The 21146-nt window shown below is 40.1% G+C and overlaps 1 protein-coding gene across 1 annotated transcript in view; it reads left to right on the plus strand.

The window, feature by feature from the left end:
- The first annotated feature begins 481 nt into the window (after window positions 1–481).
- The window catches only part of LOC129044992 (uncharacterized), a 45918-nt gene continuing 25253 nt past the window's right edge, over window positions 482–21146 (plus strand). The window contains exon 1 of the mRNA XM_054503302.1: window positions 482–564. Within this exon, the coding sequence (XP_054359277.1) occupies window positions 482–564 (83 nt within the window). The remainder of the gene's footprint in view (window positions 565–21146) is intronic.

Consider the following 21146-nt stretch of genomic DNA (forward strand, 5'->3'; position numbering starts at 1 on the left):
AGCTTTTCTATAAAGTTGCAAATCTCACCTGCAAAAGACAACTTTGTAGGGCTCCTTCTGATTGCAGGCCCTCTGAAAGGCTATCTCAAAATATGTCAAAGAAGTACATTTTGGGTATAATATTATAGTTTCCATATGTATGTGTATGTGTGTGTGTGTGTTTGTGTGTAGATGATTTTTACTCTTTTTCATAGAGAAACAGCACCACAGTCTGGTAAAAAGCACTACAATACTGTATGTATAAAAACCTGTATATCAGTTTTTAATTATTTCTATGTTGATGCATATATTCACATGTCACATATTTCATGATACATTTTAAATATTCATATTTGTGTGTATATTTCTGGTTATATCTTTGCTTGTGTATTCTATGTGTGAAACACTCCAGGCTCACAGTGTGCCTCACACTGTTTCCTAATAGCAGAGTTCCAAATCCCTGAGCCCCCACTGAGTGTGGTTCCTCTGGTGGACTGGGAAGATGCAGCTGTGCTGTGAAAACCTTACCTGCTCCTGCGTAGTTCAGTCAGCCGTGAAAGACACCCTTGAATGCAACCACCTACGGTATCCAAAACAAGAGCACCTATGCTGATTGACAGCTTCTGGCGATGTGGACAGCTTTTAAGTTAGAGGATGATGGCCTTTGGACTAGCCCTGGTTCAAAGGGAAGGCTGGGTGTTTACCATCTGCAAGGGGGTCACGTAATGTGGCTTTTTGGCTCCATGCCAGTAGGTGGCAGCATTGCCCAATGGCCAGGAGTGTAAAAGTACGTGCATTTGTGTGTGGGGGTGTGTGTGTCTTTGTGTGAGATTTTTGGGTTATGTTTAGTTTATACGTGTGTGTGTGTATACCCACATGCTTGAGGGTTTATGATTTATATATGAATATACATACATACATATTTGAATATATGTACATACATGCATATTTATATATAAATCTATGTGATTATATAAGTTTATTAAGTAATACATATTTTTATGTATTAATTTACATATGTAGGCTTTCTCGTTCCTGCCTGGAGGCATACCACCACAAAGGGAAACAGCACTTAAAAGTTCCATGTATAAATATCTCTGCTTTAATTTTTATTTATTTATATGTTGATGCATATATTTATATAGGTTATTGATTTCTTCATATATTAAAAATATAGATATGGATTTGTGTATATCTTTTTTCGAGTTATGCCTTAACTGGTGCCCTCTATGTGTGAAGCACTCCAGACCGGCAGACCCCACTGCTTCATTTCTCCAGAGAAGCAGTTTCCACAGCCCGACCGATTCTTTATTCCCTGGAAGACTGGAAAGGCACCTCTGTTCTATCTGGTTGCTACCTCCCTGAGCTTCAAAGGACAGAAGAGATGGGGTTTTCTTTTGGGTGTAAGGCAATACATTTTTCAGCCTAGATTTGGCGACCCAAAGTCTGTGCAGAAAGCTAGCACTGCTGCTGTCCCAAGGCCAGATGCCAGGCCCGGAACCTCAGGGATCCCGGTGGACTCTTCACTTTAGCACGCATAGTTCAGCCTTCTGGGATACACCTGCCTCACCCACAAGCTGGGGCTGAGTTCTTTGAAAGGCATCATCCATCCCCTGGGGATGGCCATGTCCAGCATCTGCCTCTGACCTGGTTTTCCTCATCTACCACCTACACTGTGGACAAGAAAGCTTTGTCAAGCCAGACCCGTTTCCATGATTCTCAAAGTTTTGGAAGAAGCCTCGTCTGTGGGTTCTCAGGTTTTTTTTTTTTTTTTTAGATGGAGTCTCATTCTGTTGCCCAGGCCAGAGTGCAGTGGCACGATCTTGGCCCACTGCAACCTCCACCTTCCGGGTTCAAGCGATTTTCCTGCCTCAGCCTCCCTAGTAGCTGGGATCACAGGTGCCTGCCACCACATCCGGCTAATTTTTTTGTATTTTTATTAGAGACGGGGTTTCCCCATGTTAGCCAGGCTGGTCTTGAACTCCTGACCTCAAGTGATCTACCCATCTCAGCCTCCCTCCCAGGTGTCTTTAATCCAAGTGTTCTTTGAGTCTGCCCTGGTTTCTTGAGATACAGCTGGAGCCTGCCATAACAGGCTCACGCTGGTCTGTGCAGTCTTCAGAATAAATCGGGGGCCATTTTCCTGGTCCCTGAATGCTCTGAGGAGCACTCAGAGCCATCCTGTTCTGGCCTTGCTGACCCTTGGGCCCGCACCCAGACTCATGCTGCGCCCAGTTGCTCCTGTGCGTTCAGACCTAGCCTGTTTTCATCCTCCTGGAAAGCCTCTTCTCCACCCCCCCAAACCGGGATGCCTCTCTAGTTCCCCACCTCAACTATCAAAAAAGGAGTCCCTGTCCTGAGTGACAGCTTCTGGATAAGTGGACAGCTTTTCCACTAGAGGACAATGGCCCTTGGGCGGGATCTGGTCAAAGGGCCATGTTCAGGTGTTTGTCATTTGTGGAGGTTCACACAGAACTGGCAGGAAAGGAGACTTTGGGCCTCTTTGTTTCACTCCACTGCCAGTCTGTGGTAAGGGGGCCCAGTGGCTTCTCGTATAAGTGCAAGTGCATCTGTGTGGATTTGGGGTAACATGTTTGGGTTATGTTTATTTTATACATAGAGACTTATACATATATTCCCATATTTATATATTTGTTCATACATATTTTTCTCTATATAAATACAGATTATACAGAATATTTGCATTCACTGATTTATATGAATATGTATATATTTATGTATGTGTGGATAGATAGATAGATAGGTAGATAGGGAGATAGATTTTCTTCTTGCCTGAGTGGAGAAACACCACCATGGACAGGCAGAAAGCCCTACCCAGTTTCCTGTATAAATATATATATGTATATATATAGATCTTTATTTATTTATATGCTGATACATATATTCACATATGTTAAATATGCCCTTATATCTTTAACAAACACACGTTTCTGAATGTGGATATATCTATTTCTTGCTATGTCTTAGGTGGGACCCTGAATGTGTGAAACACTCCAGACCAACAGCCTGGGGCTCCCTGTTCCTCCAGATCAGTGATTCCCAAAGCTGAGGCCCCACCCAGTGTTGATTGGCCCAGTGGGAAGATGTAGCTGTGCATTTGACTTTGGGCGTCAGGGCCATCGCTTCCCTCAGTGTTTGAGGGAAGTCATGCTGCTGCTCTTGGTCCCCAAATGCTCTCAAGGCCACTCAGTGCAGTCTCGCTCTGGCCTGTCTGCCCCTCCATCCTGTGCCATTTTACCTGACCTGCTTTCTCTGCTCCCAGTGCATACTGAGGGCTCAGACACTTCTTTCTCTCCATGGAAAGCCACTTCTCTACTCACCAAACTAATTGCATTGCCTCCACCTGAAGTGCTCCAAAGAAGCCCAGCTAACCTGATACGCAAGTTCTGGGAAACTGGCCATTTTTCCCGATGGAGGGTGATGGCCCTTACACTGGCTCTTGTTAAAGGGCAATGGCCAGGTGTTTCCCATCCATGACCAGTGACATGGACCTGGCAGGAAAGGACTCCTGCTGGCTTTAGGTTTCCCTAGGCTGCTAGTAGGTGGCATGAAGGCCACAGGGGACCAATGGCCCCTAACACACATGCAAGTGCATCTGTTTGTAGTACGTGTGGTATTTTCATTGAGTTTTGGGTAATGTTTATTTTATACATATATATTTACATTTATAAATTTATTTAAATATGTGTATTTATATATAAATATACATAATTATACCAAATATCCAAATTTATTCCTTCATAAGAATATGTATATTTTATGTTTTCTAATCACCTGCATGGAAAAACACCAACATAGGCTGGCAGAGAGTGCAGCAAAGATCTATGTCTACACATCTATATTTCTATTTATATGTTTATACACATGTTTACATGCTACATACTTCCTTATACCTTTAAATGTAAACACATTTATGTGTGGGAATATATTTATTTCTAGTACTTTTTTTGTTTTAAAACTTAAATGTTATTTTTGATAATACATGATTATTGCAGAAAATATGGAAAACAGACTATTATTAAAAAGTTAAAAATCCCTCACGTTCACTATGCAGAGGTAATCATAGTTGGCACTCATGACTCCTTCCAGATGTATTTTCTCACTCTGAATTATGCTTATTGTACAAAAACATACAATGCCAATATATCAACCATAAAAACATACTTTTACAAAATTAGAATACTAAATTTATATATTTTTTTCATATATTGTGACTATTTCCTTTATCTCTAATGATAGACACAAGGCCTTTCAAAAGTATAAAAAGAGACTTTGAAATATACAAATAGGTGACAAAACATGAACAATATAAAATGATGAATAAGGAAACGAATTCTTACCATTTCACATGAGGAATCCTTAGTTTTCACAGATTGCAAACTTCTAGAATATCCAAATATAGAAAAGTATGAAATAGAACAAAAAATAAACCTTAGGAGTAAAATATTTGATTAAATTAGTTACTAAGCAGAAACTGGTTTTTAAGTTTTTTTTAATTATTATTAAACTTTAAGTTTTAGGATACGTGTGCACAACGTGCAGGTTTGTTACATATGTATACATGTGCCATGTTGGTGTGCTGAACCCATTAACTCATCGTTTAGCATTAGGTATATCTCCTAATGCTATCCCTCCCCTCTCCCCCCACCCCACAAAAGTCCCTGGTGCATGATGTTCCCCTTCCTATGTCAATGTGTTCTCATTGTTCAATTCCCACCTATGAGTGAGAACATGCGGTGTTTGCTTTTTTGTCCTTGCAACAGTTTGCTGAGAATGATGGTTTCCAGCTTCATCAATGTCCCTACAAAGGACATGAACTCATCCTTTCTTATGGCTGCCTAGTATTCCATGGGTATATGTGCCACATTTTCTTAATCCAGTCTATCATTGTTGAACTTTTGGGTTGGTTCCAAGTCTTTGCTATTGTGAATAGTGCCGCAATAAACACATGTGTGCATGTGTCTTTATAGTAGCATGATTTATAATCCTTTGGGTTTATACCCAGTAATAGGATGGCTGGATCAAATGGTATTTCTAGTTCTAGATCCCTGAGGAATCGCCACACCGACTTCCACAATGGTTGAACTAGTTTACAGTCCCACCAACAGTGTAAAAGTGTTCCTATTTCTCCACATCCTCTCCAGCACATGTTGTTTCCTGACTTTTTAATGATCGCCATTCTAACTGGTGTGAGATGGTATCTCATTGTGGTTTTGATTTGCATTTCTCTGATGGCCAGTGATGATGAGCATTTTTTCATGTGTTTTTTGGCTGCAAAAATGTCTTCTTTTGAGAAGTGTCTGTTCATATCCTTCGCCCACTTTTTGATGGGGTTGTTTGTTTGTTTGTTGTAAATTTGTTTGTGTTCATTGTAGATTCTGGATATTAGCCCTTTGTCAGATGAGTAGGTTGCAAAAATTTTCTCCCATTCTGTAGGTTTCCTGTTCACTCTCATGGTAGTTTCTTTTGCTGTGCAGAAGCTCTTTAGTTTAATTAGATCTCATTTGTCAATTTTGCCTTTTGTTGCCATTGCTTTTGGTGTTTTAGACATGAAGTCCTTGCCCATGCCTATATCCTGAATGGTATTGCCTAGGTTTTCTTCTAGGGTTTTTATGGTTTTAGGTCTAACATGTAAGTCTTTAATCCATCTTGAATTAATTTTTTAATAAAATGTAAGAAAGGGATCCAGTTTCAGCTTTCTACATATGGCTAGCCAGTTTTCCCAGCACCATTTATTAAATAGGGAATCATTTCCCCATTTTTTGTTTTTGTCAGGTTTGTCAAAGATCAGATAGTTGTAGATATGTGGCATTATTTCTGAGGGCTCTGTTCTGTTCCATTGGTCTATATCTCTGTTTTGGTACCAGTACCATGTTGTTTTGATTACTGTAGCCTAGTAGTATAGTTTGAAGTCAGGTAGCGTGATGCCTCCAGCTTTGTTCTTTTGGCTTAGGACTGACTTGGTAATACGGGCTCTTTTTGGTTCCATATGAACTTTAAAGTAGATTTTTCCAATTGTGTGAAGAAAGTCTTTGGTAGCTTGATGGGGATGGCATTGAATCTATAAATTACCTTGGGCAATATGGCCATTTTCACAATATTGATTCTTCCTACCCATGAGCATGGAATGTTCCTTCATTTGTTTGTATTCTCTTTTATTTCCTTGAGCAGTGGTTTGTAGTTCTCCTTGAAGAGGTCCTTCACATCCCTTGTAAGTTGGATTCCTAAGTATTTTATTCTCTTTGGAGTTCACTCATGATTTGGCTCTCTGTCTGTTATTGGTGTATAAGAATGCTCGTGATTCTTGTACATTGATTTTGTATCCTGAGACTTTGCTGAAGTTGCTTATAAGCTTAAGGAGATTTTGGGCTGAGACGATGGGGTTTTCTAGATATACAATCATGTCGTCTGCAAGCAGGGACAATTTGACTTCCTCTTTTCCTAATTGAATGCCCTTTATTCCCTTCTCCTGCCTGATTGCCCTGGCCAGAACTTCCAACACTATGTTGAATTGGAGTGGTGAGAGAGGGCATCCCTGTCTTGTGCCAGTTTTCAAAGGGAATGCTTCCAGTTTTTGCCCATTCAGTATGATATTGGCTGTGTGTTTGTTATAGATAGCTCTTATTATTTTGAGATAGGTTTCATCGATACCTAATTTATTGAGAGTTTTTAGCATGAAGGGTTGCTGAATTTTGTCAAAGGCCTCTTCTGCATCTATTGATATAATCATGTGGTTTTTATCTTTGGTTCTGTTTATATGCTGGATTACGTTTGTTGATTTTTGTATGTTGAACCAGCCTTGCATCCTGGGATGAAGCCCACTTGATCATGGTGGATAAGCTTTTTGATGTGTTTCTGGATTCAGTTTGCCATTATTTTATTGAGGATTTTTGCATCAATGTTCATCAAGGATATTGGTCTAAAATTCTCTTTTTTTGTTGTGCCTCTGCCAGGCTTTGGTATGAGGATGATGCTGGCCTCATAAAATGAGTTAGGGAGGATTCCCTCTTTTTCTATTGATTGGAATAGTTTCAGAAGGAATGGTACCAGCTCCTCCTTGTACCTCTGGTAGAATTTGGCTGTGAATCCATCTGGTCCTGGACTTTTTTTGGTTGGTAAGCTATTAATTATTGCCTCAATTTCAGAGCCTGTTATTAGTCTATTCAGAGAGTCAACTTCTTCCTGGTTTAGTCTTGGGAAAGTGCATGTGTTGAGGAATTTATCGATTTCTTCTAGATTTTCTAGTTTATTTGCATAGAGGTGTTTATAGTATTCTCTGATGGTAGTTTGTATTTCTGTGGGATCGGTGGTGAAATCTCCTTTGTCATTTTTTATTGCATCTCTTTGATTCTTCTCTCTTTTCTTCTTTATTAATCTTGCTAGCAGTCTATCGATTTTGTTGATCTTTTCAAAAAACCGGCTTCTGGATTCATTGATTTTTTGAAGGGTTTTTTGTGTCTCTATTTCCTTCAGTTCTGCTCTGATCTTAGTTATTTCTTGCCTTCTGGTAGCTTTTGAATGTGTTTGCTCTTGCTTCTCTAGTTCTTTTAATTGTGATGTTGGGTGTCAATTTTTGATCTTTCCTGCTTTCTCTTGTGGTCATTTAGTGCTATAAATTTCCCTCTACACACTGGTTGAATGTGTCCCAGGCATTCTGGTATGTTGTGTCTTTGTTCTCGTTGGTTCCAAAGAACATCTTTATTTCTGCCTTCATTTCGTAGGTACCCAGTAGTGATTCAGTAGCTGGTTGTTCAGTTTCCATGTAGTTGAGCGGTTTTGAGTGAGTTTCTTATTCTTGAGTTCTAGTTTGATTGCACTGTGGTCTGAGAGACAGTTTGGTGTGTGTGTGGTGTGTTGCTGAAAAGAATGTATATTCTGTTGATTTGGGGTGGAGAGTTCTGTAGATGTCTATTAGGTCTGCTTGGTGCAGAGCTGAGTTCAATCCCTGGATATCTTTGTTAACTTTCTGTCTTGTTGATCTGTCTAATGTTGACAGTGGGGTGTTAAAGTCTCCCATTATTATTGTGTGGGAATCTAAGTCTCTTCGTAGGTCTCTAAGGACTTGCTTTATGAATCTGGGTGCTCCTGTATTGGGTGCATATGTATTTAGGATAGTTAGCTCTTCTTGTTGAATTGATCCCTTTACCATTATGTAATGACCTTCTTTGTCTCTTTTGATCTTTGTTGGTTTAAAGTCTGTTTTATCAGAGACTAGGATTGCAACCCCTGCCTTTTTTTGTTTTCAATTTGCTTGGTATATCTTCCTCCATCCCTTTGTTTTGAGCCTATCTGTGTCTCTGTATGTGAGATGGGTTTCTTGAATTCAGCACACTGATGAGTCTTGACTCTTTATCCAATTTGCCAGTCTGTGCCTTTTAATTGGAGCATTTAGTCCATTTACATTTAAAGTTAATATTGTTATGTGTGAATTCGATCCTGTCATTATGATGTTAGCTGGTTCTTTTGCTCGTTAGTTGATGCAGTTTCTTCCTAGCCTTGTTGGTCTTTACAATTTGGCATGTTTTTGCAGTGGCTGGAACTGGTTATTCCTTTCCATGTTTAGCGCTTCCTTCAGGAGCTCTTTTTGGGCTGGCCTGGTGGTGACAGAATCTCTCACCATTTACTTGTCTGTAAAGTATTTTATTTCTCCTTCACTTATGAAGCTTAGTTTGGCTGGATATGAAATTCTGGATTGGAAATTCTTTTCTTTAAGAAAGTTGAATACTGGCCCCCCCTCTCTTCTGGTTTGTAGAGTTTGTGCTGGGACATCAGCTGTTAGTCTGATGGGCTTCCCTTTGTGGGTAATCCGACCTTTCTCTCTGGCTGCCGTTAACATTTTTTCCTTCATTTCAACTTTGGTGAATCTGACAATTATGTGTCTTGGATCTTGGAGTTGCTCTTCTCAAGGAGTATCTTTGTGGCATTCTCTGTATTTCCTGAATGTGAATGTTGGCCTGCCTTGCTAGATTGGGGATGTTCTCCTGGATAATATCCTGCAGAGTGTTTTCCAACTTGGTTCCATTCTCCCCGTCAGTTTCAGGTACACCAATCAGACGTAGATTTGGTCTTTTCACATAGTCCCATATTTCTTGGAGGCTTTGTTCATTTCTTTTTATTCTTTTTTCTCTAAACTTCTCTTCACGCTTCATTTAATTCATTTTGTCTTCCATCACTGATGCCCTTTCTTCCAGTTGATTGAATCGGTTACTGAGGCTTGTGCATTCGTCACGTAGTTCTTGTGCCATGGTCTTCATCTCCATCAGGTCATTTAAGGACTTCTCTGCATTGATTATTCTAGTTATCCATTCTTCTAAGTTTTTTTCAAAGTTTTTAACTTCTTTGCCATTGGTTTGAACTTCCTCCTTTAGCTCGGAGTAGTTTGATCTTCTGAAGCCTTCCTCTCTCAACTCGTCAAAGTCATTCTCCAACCAGCTTTGTTCCATTGCTGGTGAGGAGCTGCATTCCTTTGGAGGAGGAGAAGCGCTCTGATTTTTAGAGTTTCTGGTTTTTCTTCTCTGTTTTCCCCCATCTTTGCGGTTTTATCTACCTTTGGTCTTTGATGATGGTGATGTACAGATGGGCTTTTGCTGTGGATGTCCTTTCTGTTTGTTAATTTTCCTTCTAACAGTCAGGACCCTCAACTGCAGGTCTGTTGGAGTTTACTGGAGGTCCACTCCAGATGCTGTTTGCCTGGGTATCAGCAGCGGTGGCTGCAGAACAGCGGATATTGTTGAACCGCAAATGCTGCTGCCTGATCGTTCCCCTGGAAGTTTTGTCTCAGAGGAGTACCCGGCCGTGTGAGGTGTCAGTCCACTCATACTGGGGGGTGCCTACCAGTTAGGCTACTCAGGGATCAGGGACCCACTTGAGGAGGCAGTCTGCCTGTTCTCAGATCTCAAGCTGTGTGCTGGGAGGACCACTACTCTCTTCAAATCTGTCAGACAGAGATATTTAAGTCTGCAGAGTTTATTGCTGTCTTTTGTTTGTCTGTGCCCTGCCCCCAGAGGTGGAGCCTACAGAGCCAGGCAGGCCTCCTTGAGGTGTGGTGGGCTCCACCCTGTTCGAGCTTCTGGGTCGCTTTTTTTACCTACTCAATCCTGAGCAATGGTTGGCGCCCACTCCCCAAGCCTCGCTGCCACCTTGCAGTTTGATCTCATACTGCTGTGCTAGCAATGAGCGAGGCTTTGTGGGAATAGGACCCTCTAAGCCAGGTGTGGGATATAATATCCTGGTGTGCCGTTTGTGAAGCCTGTTGGAAAAGCACAGTATTAGGGTGGGTGTGACCTGATTTTCCAGGTGCCATCTGTCACCCCTTTCTTTGACTAGGAAAGGGAATTCCCTGACCCTTCGTGCTTCCTGGGTGAGGTGATGCCTTGCCCTGCTTCGGCTCACTCATGGTGCGCTTCACCCACTGTCCTGCACCCACTGTCCGGCACTCCCCAGTGAGATGAACCCGGTACCTCAGTTGGAAATGCAGAAATCACCTGTCTTCTGCATTGCTTACGCTGGGAGCTATAGACTGGAGCTGTTCCTATTTGGCCATCTTGGCTCCATCCCTCCTATTTCTAGTTTTATCTTAGGTGATGCCCTGTATGTGTGAAACACTTCAGACTAGCAGACTGGGCCGCACTGTTTCTGCGGATCAGTGATTTTAAAACACTGAGACCCCACTGAGTGTTGATCCTCTGTTCTCGTGAGAAAATGCAGCTTCAAGTTGGACGTCCAGATCAGAGACACTATTTCCCTTGGTGTTTGGGCCAGCTTGCACACACACTTGTGGAGATCAACAAAGAGTGCTGACCAACTGTGTTGGCATGAACAGGATCATCAAAAGCCTATGATACCTGATCAAATTTGGTGTTCTTCCACTCAAGTTCCACCTGGTCACTGTCTTCCTGAGCATCAAATAACAGAAGAGATCATCCATTTTTTTGGCTTGTGTAGCCATGCATTATCCAGCCTTGTTTTGACAAGCACAAGCCAGACAAAAAGCTAACAGTGTTCCCAGCCCAAGGCGTGAGGATTGTTGGTAGCATCCCCACTTGAGCAAGTTTACTTGAATCCACCACAATGAACTGCCTCAACCACAAGCTGGGCCCTAGTTTTGGGACAGGCATTATTCATCCAGCTGGGAAGGCAGTGCCCAACACTCTACCACTGAACTGTTCTTCCTTGTCAACCACCTACATTGCAGTCCAGGGGTTTTGTTAAGCCAGACCCCTGTTTCCCTGCTGCTCACACTGGTGTGAGGTCTCAGGCACATGGCTCTCCTGCTGCCTTTCATCCAGGTGTTCCTCAGGCTGCCATAAGGGGTGCTGTAGACCCACTAGACTACCCTAACAGGCTTTCTCAGTCTGCATCCAGAAAGTCTCAAGGGCACCCTGTGCAGTCTTCCTCTGGCCCTGCTGCTCCTCTGGCCCTGTACCACCGCAACCCCCAACAACTGCACTGCCCCCAGTGCATTCTGAAAGCTCAGACCCAGCATTTTCTCTTCTCCCAGGAAAGCCTCTTCTTCACCCACCTGATGTGGGACACCATTGGATGCATCCACCTTACATACTCAAAACATGGGCACCTAGCCTCATTGAGAGGTTCTGGAGGTGTAGGCAGCTTTTCTACTAGAGGGCAATGGCCGCTGGGCTTGCTCTGGTTAAAGGTCAATGGCCAGGTATTTGACAACTATAAAATGTCTTATAAAACTGGCAGAAAAAAACTCCTGTGGGCTTGTTTGCTCTCTGTGCTGCCACAAGGTGGCAGAAAAGCACAGTGTCTTCCAGAGAACTTGGCAGTACATCTGGGGGGTGTGTGTGTGTGTGTGTGTGTGTATGTGAGATCCTCCAGTGAATATGGAAGTGCATCTGTGTGTGTGTGTGTGTGTGTTTATGTGAGATCCTCCAGGGAACGTGGAATCGCATCTGCTTTGTGGGGTTATGTGTGATTATGTGAGATTTGGGGATTTTTTTAAAATAAATATTTATCTTTATATATATGGAGAAATACATGTTCATACATGTAATTACGTGTAGTATCTCTAGTTAGATATACATAAATTGCCTCTCACCTACATGAAGAAACACCATCTCAGACTATAAGACAGCAACACATAGTTTATGTGTAAACATCTCTATTTTAATTCTTATTTACTTATATGTTTACCATATATTTACATATGGTATATATTTCTTTATATATTTAAAAATATACACATTAATGTGTGTGTGTATCGGTTTCTTTCTAGTTCTATTTTGGCTGGTGCCCTCTATGTGTAAAAAACACTGTGACTGACAGAGTGAGCCACACTGTTTCTCCAGATCAGCGATTTTAGATTTTAACATCTAAATGTCTCACACTTTTACCAGCAGTTTGAATATCCAACCCATAATCATCTTCCCAAATCGAATTCTGTGTAGACTCTCAAAATATGTCTCTCATTTCCTCATGCCAATTGCATACTTCAGAATTTATTAAACTGCCATAGAAAATAATATTACATTTAATTTAATTTCAAGGAGATCTTCTAGCCTACCTGAAATTAGGCCCCTTTCCCTCTAAGGTATTCCTGCCTGAGAGGTGCACCTGGGGCCTCACGTGTGCTCAACACCAGTTGCTCAGTTTTGCTCCCCTTGCTCTCTGCTCCCTGATGACCCTCCTTCATAAAAATGAAACTCCAGTGTACACAGAAGTTTTTCTTCTTTATTTGTTCCAAAGAAAGGAAGCAAATCACCCCAAAGAACCAAAGGTCAGGTTATAATATTAATAATTATTTTATTGAAAGTCTGACCATAACAGAAAAGAAGTACAGGGCAGGAAATAAGTTACAACTCAGGCCCAAGCCAGGAAAAAACCTGGCCTGCCTTCCCCATTTGGACTTCCTGCCTCACCCCTGACCTGCTTCCAGTGGCTGGGCCTAGTTTACCAGCTTCTTCTGGAAATGCCTTAGAAATCTCAAGAGCTCAGAGTGAAAGTCAAACTAACTCCTGGCTCCAGAAGGAGAAGGTGACTTTTCTTCGTTCTAATCTGAAGTCTTCTCTATCAGCTTGTTAGGGCCATCATAATATAATACCACATAATATAATACCACAGACTAGCAACAACAGAAATGTATTTTCTCTCAGTTCTGCAGACTAGAAGTCTGATATCAATGGACTGGTTCCTTTTGAGCCCTCTTATCTTGGTTTCCAGATGGCTTCCTCATTGTGTCCTCAGCTGGTCATCCCCCATTCTGTCTTCTGTGTCCTAATGGCTTCATCTTAAGGGACACCAGTTATATTGGATTAGGGCCCATCCCAGTGATGTAATTTTACCTTAATTACCTCTTAAAGGCCCTGTCTTCATATACAGTCACATATATGAGGGGACATAATTCAGCCTGTAACACCTTTCTTCTGAGTGTTCATTTTCTGCTGCAGGATAGTTTTTGCTGGAATGACTGATAGTATTAATAGGAATAGCCACTCCCTTCAGACGTGACCTTATCCCCATGTATAGGAGTATGCTATAACCCTGTAGTTTCAACTGAAAAAAAACAGCCACATGATAGTCAGAAATAAGTATGTTATCCAAAGCTTCCAGTCTTAACTGATAACACATTTTGCTACAAGTTGCTTGTTTTGGCTATACTACAACACATATAGGCCTGTTTCTTTTTAGTTTCTCAGTTTCAAAGGTGTGTAGCATCTCCAGGTCACCTCTTCACCATTGCACTTATCATATAATATTGTATCTGTTTACTTGTGTGTTTTCTCAAGTAAACTGTGAACTCCTTTAGTAGGACTGTATTAGGCCATTATTGCATTTTTGTAAAGAACTACCAGAGACCCAATAATTTATAAAGAAAAGGGGTTTAATTGGCTCACAGTTCTGCAGGCTTTAAAGGAAACATGGTGCTGGCATCTGTTCAGCTTCAAAGGAAGCCTCAGGAAGCTTACAATCATGGCAGAAGGCAACGGGGGAGCAGGCACATCATATGGTGCAAGCAAGAGCGAGAGAGAGAGAGGAGAGGTAACGAAGGAAGGTGCCACACACACAGCCAGATCTCAGAAGAACTTCCTCACTATCACAAGGACAGCACCAAGGGCATGGTGTTAAACTATTCATGAGAAATCTACTATCATGATCCAGTCACCTCCCACCAGGCCTCACCTCCAATACTGGAAATTACATTTCAACATGAGATTTGGGTGGGGACAAATATCCAAACTATATCAGGGACTGTGTTTTATGGATTGTGGAGCTTTTAATGCAGTGTGCATCACACAATCGGTGCATAGTAGGTGTTTAGTGGGATCACAGCTCCGCGTTCATGTAATGCTTCATTCAATAAGCACATATTGAACACCAACTCCTTCCTGGGCAGCATACTAATGTAGGAGAAAAAGTAACTCATGGTTTACCTGCCCTTATCTCTCATAATACTCAGTCCAACAACCCCAAGACAAGGTAATAGGTACTGTCTCCTTTTGTATCTGTGTTTCCTCATGGCATTAGAATTGTCATAGGTATGAAAATTCAGTTTGAGTGGTACAATAGACAGAGCTATCAAATTAGAACAAAGAGATTAACTATCTGTTCTAGCTGGACCATGAATCTCTAAATTCTAGTCTCCACCTCTGCAGATTTAGGAGCTGGCCATCTTTTATGTGGCTTCCAGCTTGGACAGTCTATATTATATAGAAAATGTTGACATTATTTTGAGATGAATTTCTTGAGCAATTTCATCTGTATCATCTGACTCAGGGTCTGAATGCTAAACACTAAACTATAGAGGGATTATTACAATAGACTAGTATGCCAGAAGGAGCCCACAGGTTTTGTTACTCTTTTAATTGAAGGCATTTCACAATTTTAGTACAGTCATTTGTTTCACACCTGAGTGATTTAGAATAACTCTTTTTGGTATTCCCAAAATAGGAGCAAAAAGAAAAACAAAAAGAAATTCTCCTCTGCTTGTCCTATTGGACAATCTGCTCCTATTATATACCAGAAAGAATCAAAGACTGTATTGTTATTTAAGTTGCAGACATAAATTTTATTATGCAGTTTTGCATAAGATGTCTATAATTTTTAGGGTAGAGCAATCTAACCGAGACTCCAAGATCTTTCCTATCAGCTTCTGAGGTTGGCCTTCATATCACCAGGCCCAGGTGGTCTGAAGTACTAGAAGGTTCTGGTCTGAGCTGGCAGAACATCTGCCTTGTATTACCCTGGCTTCAAAAGGTGTTCCAGGGGTCAGATGTCACAGAAAAATCATGAGTTATGAGGCTGATGTGACAAACTTATAACTCTTAAGAACAGACAGAGAACTGACAATAATCATATTCTGAAAGTATGAGACAATCTTTGTGGGAGATAAAAATATGACCAGCTTATGAAGTCTTAAAATAATCAGGACACTGGCATTTTTTATCCTTCCCCCAACTTATCCCCCATAGAGTAGGTTCATCCATAAAATTCTGTGATCCATAAGTCACTTGTATTTTATATATAGCCCAGTGATTTTTTAATAAATGGTTTGCCTTTTGGTTTGTAAATAATTTTAAACTTACAGAAAAGGTGTAAAAAAAAGGTAGCACATAAAGCAGTCAATACCCTTTACCCAGGCTAAGCTATTGTCAACATGTTACTACATTCGATTTATAACTTCTGTATACTTTCTGGACATTTATTGATAAATCATACAAATTACGGACCTTTAAACCTAATGATATCAATATGGTTTTCTAAGAAAAAGAAGATTCTCTTAAATAATGACAATACAGTTATTAACTTCTATAAATGTAATAATGATAACAATATTTTTACTTAATTTACTTTCTGTATTCAACTTTTTTCAAATGGTCCAAGTACAGCTTTGATAGTGTTTTTTCCCTGTCAATACTATTTTCAGTCTTGAGCTGGGCATTACATTTAGCTACCATGCTTCCTTACCTTTCTTTCACCTGCAGTATTCCACTGATTTCTGTTTTTTTTTTTTTTTGACATTTACATTTTTAAGAACACAGTCCCTACCCTTTTCTTTAATAAGGGACAGGGTGCTCCCCTCTATTAAAAAGAGTGCTCCCTATTTGTTATTTATCTAATGTTTTCTCATGATTAGATTCAAGTTATGTGATGTTTTGTCCTTCTCAGGGTATCACATCTAGAGGCATATAATGTCTAACTTCTCATTAGTCATATTAACTTTGATTACTTATTCAAGGTGTTTTCCAGTTTCTCCCATTGTGTGATTGCTATTTTCTTCCTTTGCAACTAATAAACAGCTGGTGAGGACATTAGTTAGGATCATAAAAATACCCTGTTTATCATGAGAATTTTCACCTAGATTTAGCAACCATCGATTCTTTGATGATTCTTGTCTGATACAGTTTTTTCTTTCTCCCAATGATGAGTGTAAAATGGAGATTTTGAAATGCTAGCACTTTATCCATATACATTAGTTGGCTCTCAGGTTTCTACTGTAAGCAAAAGTCTTCCCTTTTGTTTTATATATCTATCATCTATGTTATCTCTATATCTATCTGTTTAAATGTATTTGAACTGAAGTGTCATCTCCCTCTAGTCCGTATTGTATTATTCTTTTTTTTTTCTTTTTTGAGACAAAGTCTCGCTCTGTTGCCCAGGCTGGAGTGCAGTGGCACCATCTTGGCTCACTGCAAGCTCTGCCTGCCAGGTCACGCCATTCTCCTGCCTCAGCTTCCCGAGTAGCTGGGACTACAGGCACTCGCCACCACGCCCGGCTAATATTTTGTATTTTTAGTAGAGACGCGGTTTCACCGTGTTAGCCAGGATGGTCTCGGTCTCCTGACCTCGTGATCCCCCCGCCTCGGCCTCCCAAAGTGCTGGGATTACAGGTGTGAGCCAGCGCTCCTGGCCTGTTGTATTATTCTTATACCAAAATGCTAACTTATTTTTGAAAAAGGAAAAAACTTATTTTTTTTAAAGAGCTAGTAAATTTGTAATCTAATTTAAACTTTAACTTGTTAATTAACTCCTTGTTATGGTAATTAATGTGCAGTTTTTGCTATGAAGTGACTTTATGCTATAGATTGTGTTTTCAAGGAGCTCACATTCTAGGGAAATATATAAGTATTCTAGAAAATAATTTACCATCACCTTGTATTTTTATTAAAGATCAGTGAAAATATGTGATGTTTAGACTGTTGTTTCTGACTTAATAGGAAAATGTTGATATTTCTACATGGATGGAAGATCTTATCCATACATTTTCATAGATAAATAGAAACATTGCAATCAAACTCATCCTTCTCCAAAAAGATGAGGGAAAAAAGCTCACTGATGTCTTTCTGTATCTTTCTTAAGCTGTGCAGTCATGTACTGTATAACAATGTTTTGGTCAACTGTAAGCCACATATATAATGGTAGCACCATAAGATTATAACACTGTATTTTTACTGTACCTTTTCTATGTTTAGATTCACAAATACTTACCATTGTGTTACAGTTGCCTACAGTATTCAATACAGTAGCATGCTGTACATGTTTGTAGCCTAGGAGCAATAGGCCAGACCATATAACCTATGTGTGTAGTAGGCTACACTATCTAAGTTTGTGTACGTACACTCTAAGAGATTTGCAACAATGATGAAATTGCCTAATGACACCTTGCTTAGACTATAGCCCATCATTGTGCAACACATGACTGTATTCAGAAAAAAGAACGCTCCTAAAATAAGATACATGAATGATTAAGCAGCTGTATTTTAGTATGATTTACAGTGATAAATTATATTTATCTTGATCATTTACATGATAGATCTTTTACATGATCTATCTTGATCATTTACATGATGCCCTTTCTCTTTATGAAAGGGATAAATGAGCTAAGAATTGGACACATACATTTTATAGACACTATTTCTAAAAAGTTGAAACTGGGGGTGTCTGCATTTTTACAGCTGTGACCTTGACTAGTGCTGCCCTTCCCATCTTCTTGTTTATCAAATGGCCTAGAACATTGGTGTAATAGTGTAGAGTTTGGGCAGATGGGATCAGAATGAACACAGAATGAGCAATTCTGAAATCCTAGGCTTGGCTGTGATTTCTTCTGCGACTATGTGAGACAGACATTTGTACCTATTAAACAGATGAGGAATCCAAGGTTCAGAGGAAGAAGAGCCTTGGCAAAGATTGTAGAGCTAGTGATTGACTTTGCCCAGGACAGACTCAGTTCCTGCCAGAACTCTGACTTTTCTTCACTACGGAGGTGTATGAGATTTTGGATATAAATCCATGGTAACTAGATATTAACTCTTTTGCAACTGTCTTGCCAAGACTCCAGGAGTATCATCAAAGAAGAGCCTACAGATGAAGATTGTCAAGGGGCACCTGCCCCAATTCCAGAGAAAAGCCTAATCCAAGGCTTACAAATCAGTGTGCATTGTGCATTATGCTTTCAAACTGCTTTCACATTCATCATTTAATTTGATCAGCAATGAATTTTACTAAGAAGAAAATTGTTTTATTAAATAGTTAACTTTATTTGTTTTCATTAAACTAATAGACAAGATGAGAGCACAGAGAATAATATACAACTCTACCAGGCTAAGGCCCTGGCTGGTTGACCCATTCTATTGCTTTTGATCTACTTCTTTTTGAGCCTCCATCAAAGCAATCATATTAAGCTGTGCTGTGTGTGATGCCTTGAGTCTCCTGGCTGCTATAGCCAACCAGGTGCTGCCTGCCGCTTGATAATTGGTCCAGTGTTTGTATATGGGTCTTGAGAGATCCATCCTCATAATATACTGGCACTTAATTTCAATGAAAAAACAAACTGGCAACCAGTTTAGACATGGAAAGGCTGGTCTCTCTCTTGCTTGGAAGAGCCTGTCAGGAGGTAGATGGCATTGGCATTTGGGAGTGGAGTCACCGTTTGGAGAAGTGCCTGTGTTTTTTCCACATGAGTCCGTGAAATACTGGCATGTAGAAATAGTTTACAGAAACCATTTAATCTTTTTTAAATATATTTTTAAATTATACTTTAAGTTCTAGGGTACATGTGCACAATGTGCAGGTTTGTTACATATGATACATGTGCCATGTTGGTGTGCTGTACTCATTAACTCGTCATTTAACATTAAGTATATCTCCTAATGCTATCCCTCCCCCCTCCCCCCACCCCACAACAGGCTCCAGTGTGTGATGTTCCCCTTCCTGTGTCCAAGTGTTCTCATTGTTCAATTCCCACCTATGAGTGAGAACATGCGGTGTTTGCTTTTTTGTCCTTGCAATAGTTTGCTGAGAATGATGGTTTCCAGCTTCATCAATGTCCCTACAAAGGACATGAACTCATCCTTTTTTATGGCTGCATAGTATTCCATGGTGTATATGTGCCACATTTTCTTAATCCAATCTATCATTGTTGGACATTTGGGTTGGTTCCAAGTCCACTATTGTGAGTAGTGCTGCAACAAACATATGTGTGCATGTGTCTTTATTGCAGCATGATTTATATTCCTTTGGGTACATACCCAGTAATGGGATGGCTGGGTCAAATGGTATTTCTAGTTCTAGATTCCTGAGGAATCGCCACACTGTCTTGCACAATGGTTGAACTAGTTTACAGTCCCACCAACAGTGTAAAAGTGTTCCTATTTCTCCACATACTCTCCAGCACCTGTTTACTGACTTTTTAATAATTGCCATTCTAACTGGTGTGAGATGATATCTCATTGTGGTTTTGATTTGCATTTTTCTGATGGCCAGTGATGATGAGCATTTTTTCATGTGTCTTTTGGCTGCATAAATGTCTTCTTTTGAGAAGTATCTGTTCATATCCTTTGCCCACTTTTTGATGGGGTTGTTTTTTCTTGTAAATTTGTTTGAGTTCTTTGTAGATTCTGGATATTAGCGCTTTGTCAAATGAGTAGAGTGCAAAAATTTTCTCCCATTCTGTAGGTTGCCTGTTCACTCTCATGGTAGTTTCTTTTGCTGTTCAGAAGTTTTTTAGTTTAATTAGATCCCATTTGTCAATTTTGGCTTTTGTTGCCATTGCTTTTGGTGTTTTAGACATGAAGTCCTTGCCCATTCCTATGTCAGGAATGGTATTGCCTAGGTTTCCTTCTAGAGTTTTTATGGTTTTAGGTCTAACATGTAAGTCTTTAATCCATCTTGAATTAATTTTTTAATAAAATGTAAGAAAGGGATCCATTTTCAGCTTTCTACATATGGCTAGCCAGGTTTCCCCGGCACGATTTGTTAAATAAGGAATACTTTCCCAATTCTTGTTTTTGTCAGGTTTGTCAAAGATCAGATAGTTGTAGATGTGTGGTATTACTTCTGAGGGCTCTGTTCTGTTCCATTGGTCTATATCTCTGTTTTGGTACCAGTACCATGCTGTTTTGGTTACTGTAGCCTTGTAGTATAGTTTGAAGTCAGGTAGCATGATGCCTCCAGCTTTGTTCTTTTGGTTTAGGATTGACTTGGCGATGCGGGCTCTTTTTTGGTTCCATATGAACTTTAAAGTAGTTTTTTCCAATTGTGTGAAGAAAGTCTTTGGTACCTTGATGGGGATGGCATTGAATCTATAAATTACCTTGGGCAGTATGGCCATTTTCACAATATTGATTCTTCCTACCCATGAGCATGGAATGTTCCTTCATTTGTTTGTATTCTCTTTTATTTCATTCAGCAGTGGTTTGTAGTTCTCCTTGAAGAGGTCCTTCACATCCCTTGTAAGTTGGATTCCTAGGTATTTTATTCTCTTTGAAGCAGTTGTGAATGTGAGTTCACTTATGATTTGGCTCTCTGTTTGTCTGTTATTGGTGTATAAGAATGCTTGTGATTTTTACAAATTGATTTTGTATCCTAAGACTTTGCTGAAGTTGCTTATAAGCTTAGAGAGATTTTGGGCTGAGACGATGGGGTTTTCTAGATATACAATCATGTCATCTGAAAACAGGGACAATTTGACTTCCTCTTTTCCTAATTGAATACACTTTATTTCTTTCTCCTGCCTGATTGCCCTGGCCAGAACGTCCAACACTATGTTGAATAGGAGTGGTGAGAAAGGGCATCCCTGTCTTGTGCCAGTTTTCAAAGGGGATGCTTCCAGTTTTTGTCTATTCAGTATGATATCGGCTGTGGGTTTGTCATAGATAACTCTTACTATTTTGAGATAGGTCCCATCA

Source organism: Pongo pygmaeus, chromosome 8 (assembly GCF_028885625.2).
Source record: "Pongo pygmaeus isolate AG05252 chromosome 8, NHGRI_mPonPyg2-v2.0_pri, whole genome shotgun sequence".
NCBI classification, from domain to species: domain Eukaryota; kingdom Metazoa; phylum Chordata; class Mammalia; order Primates; family Hominidae; genus Pongo; species Pongo pygmaeus.